Source organism: Gekko japonicus, unplaced genomic scaffold (assembly GCF_001447785.1).
Source record: "Gekko japonicus isolate JY-2015 unplaced genomic scaffold, Gekko_japonicus_V1.1 scaffold2109, whole genome shotgun sequence".
NCBI classification, from domain to species: domain Eukaryota; kingdom Metazoa; phylum Chordata; class Lepidosauria; order Squamata; family Gekkonidae; genus Gekko; species Gekko japonicus.
Window position 1 is genome coordinate 40,019 of NW_015171567.1, and position 387 is coordinate 40,405.

At 78.6% G+C, this 387-nt stretch overlaps 1 protein-coding gene across 1 annotated transcript in view; it reads left to right on the forward strand.

Annotated features, from left to right (window-relative positions):
- The first annotated feature begins 25 nt into the window (after window positions 1–25).
- LOC107117626 (rho-related BTB domain-containing protein 2-like) overlaps window positions 26–387 on the forward strand; it is a 6,734-nt gene continuing 6,372 nt past the window's right edge. The window contains exon 1 of the mRNA XM_015419776.1: window positions 26–283. Coding sequence (XP_015275262.1) covers window positions 92–283 — 192 coding nt within the window. The 5' untranslated portion in view covers window positions 26–91. The remainder of the gene's footprint in view (window positions 284–387) is intronic.

Below are 387 nucleotides of genomic sequence, written 5' to 3' on the forward strand. Positions count from 1 at the left end.
TGACGGGGCGGCGGGGGAGCGGGGGCGCGCCGGGCCGGCCGCTGAGGGGGCGGGGCGGGGACGGGCGGGCCGGCAAGCGGGCGGGCGGCCTATGGACCTGGACGTGGACTACGAGCGGCCCAACGTCGAGACCATCAAGTGCGTGGTGGTGGGCGACAACGCGGCGGGGAAGACGCGGCTCATCTGCGCGCGGGCCTGCAACGCCACCCTCTCCCAGTACCAGCTCCTGGCCACCCACGTGCCCACCGTCTGGGCCATCGACCAGTACCGCGTCTGCCAGGAGGTAGGCACGGCACGCCACGGCACGGGGGGCGGCGGCACACGGGCGGGCGGGGCAGGTCGCGGGGCCCTCCGCCTGACCCCCCCCCCCCCCCCCCCCCCCCCCCC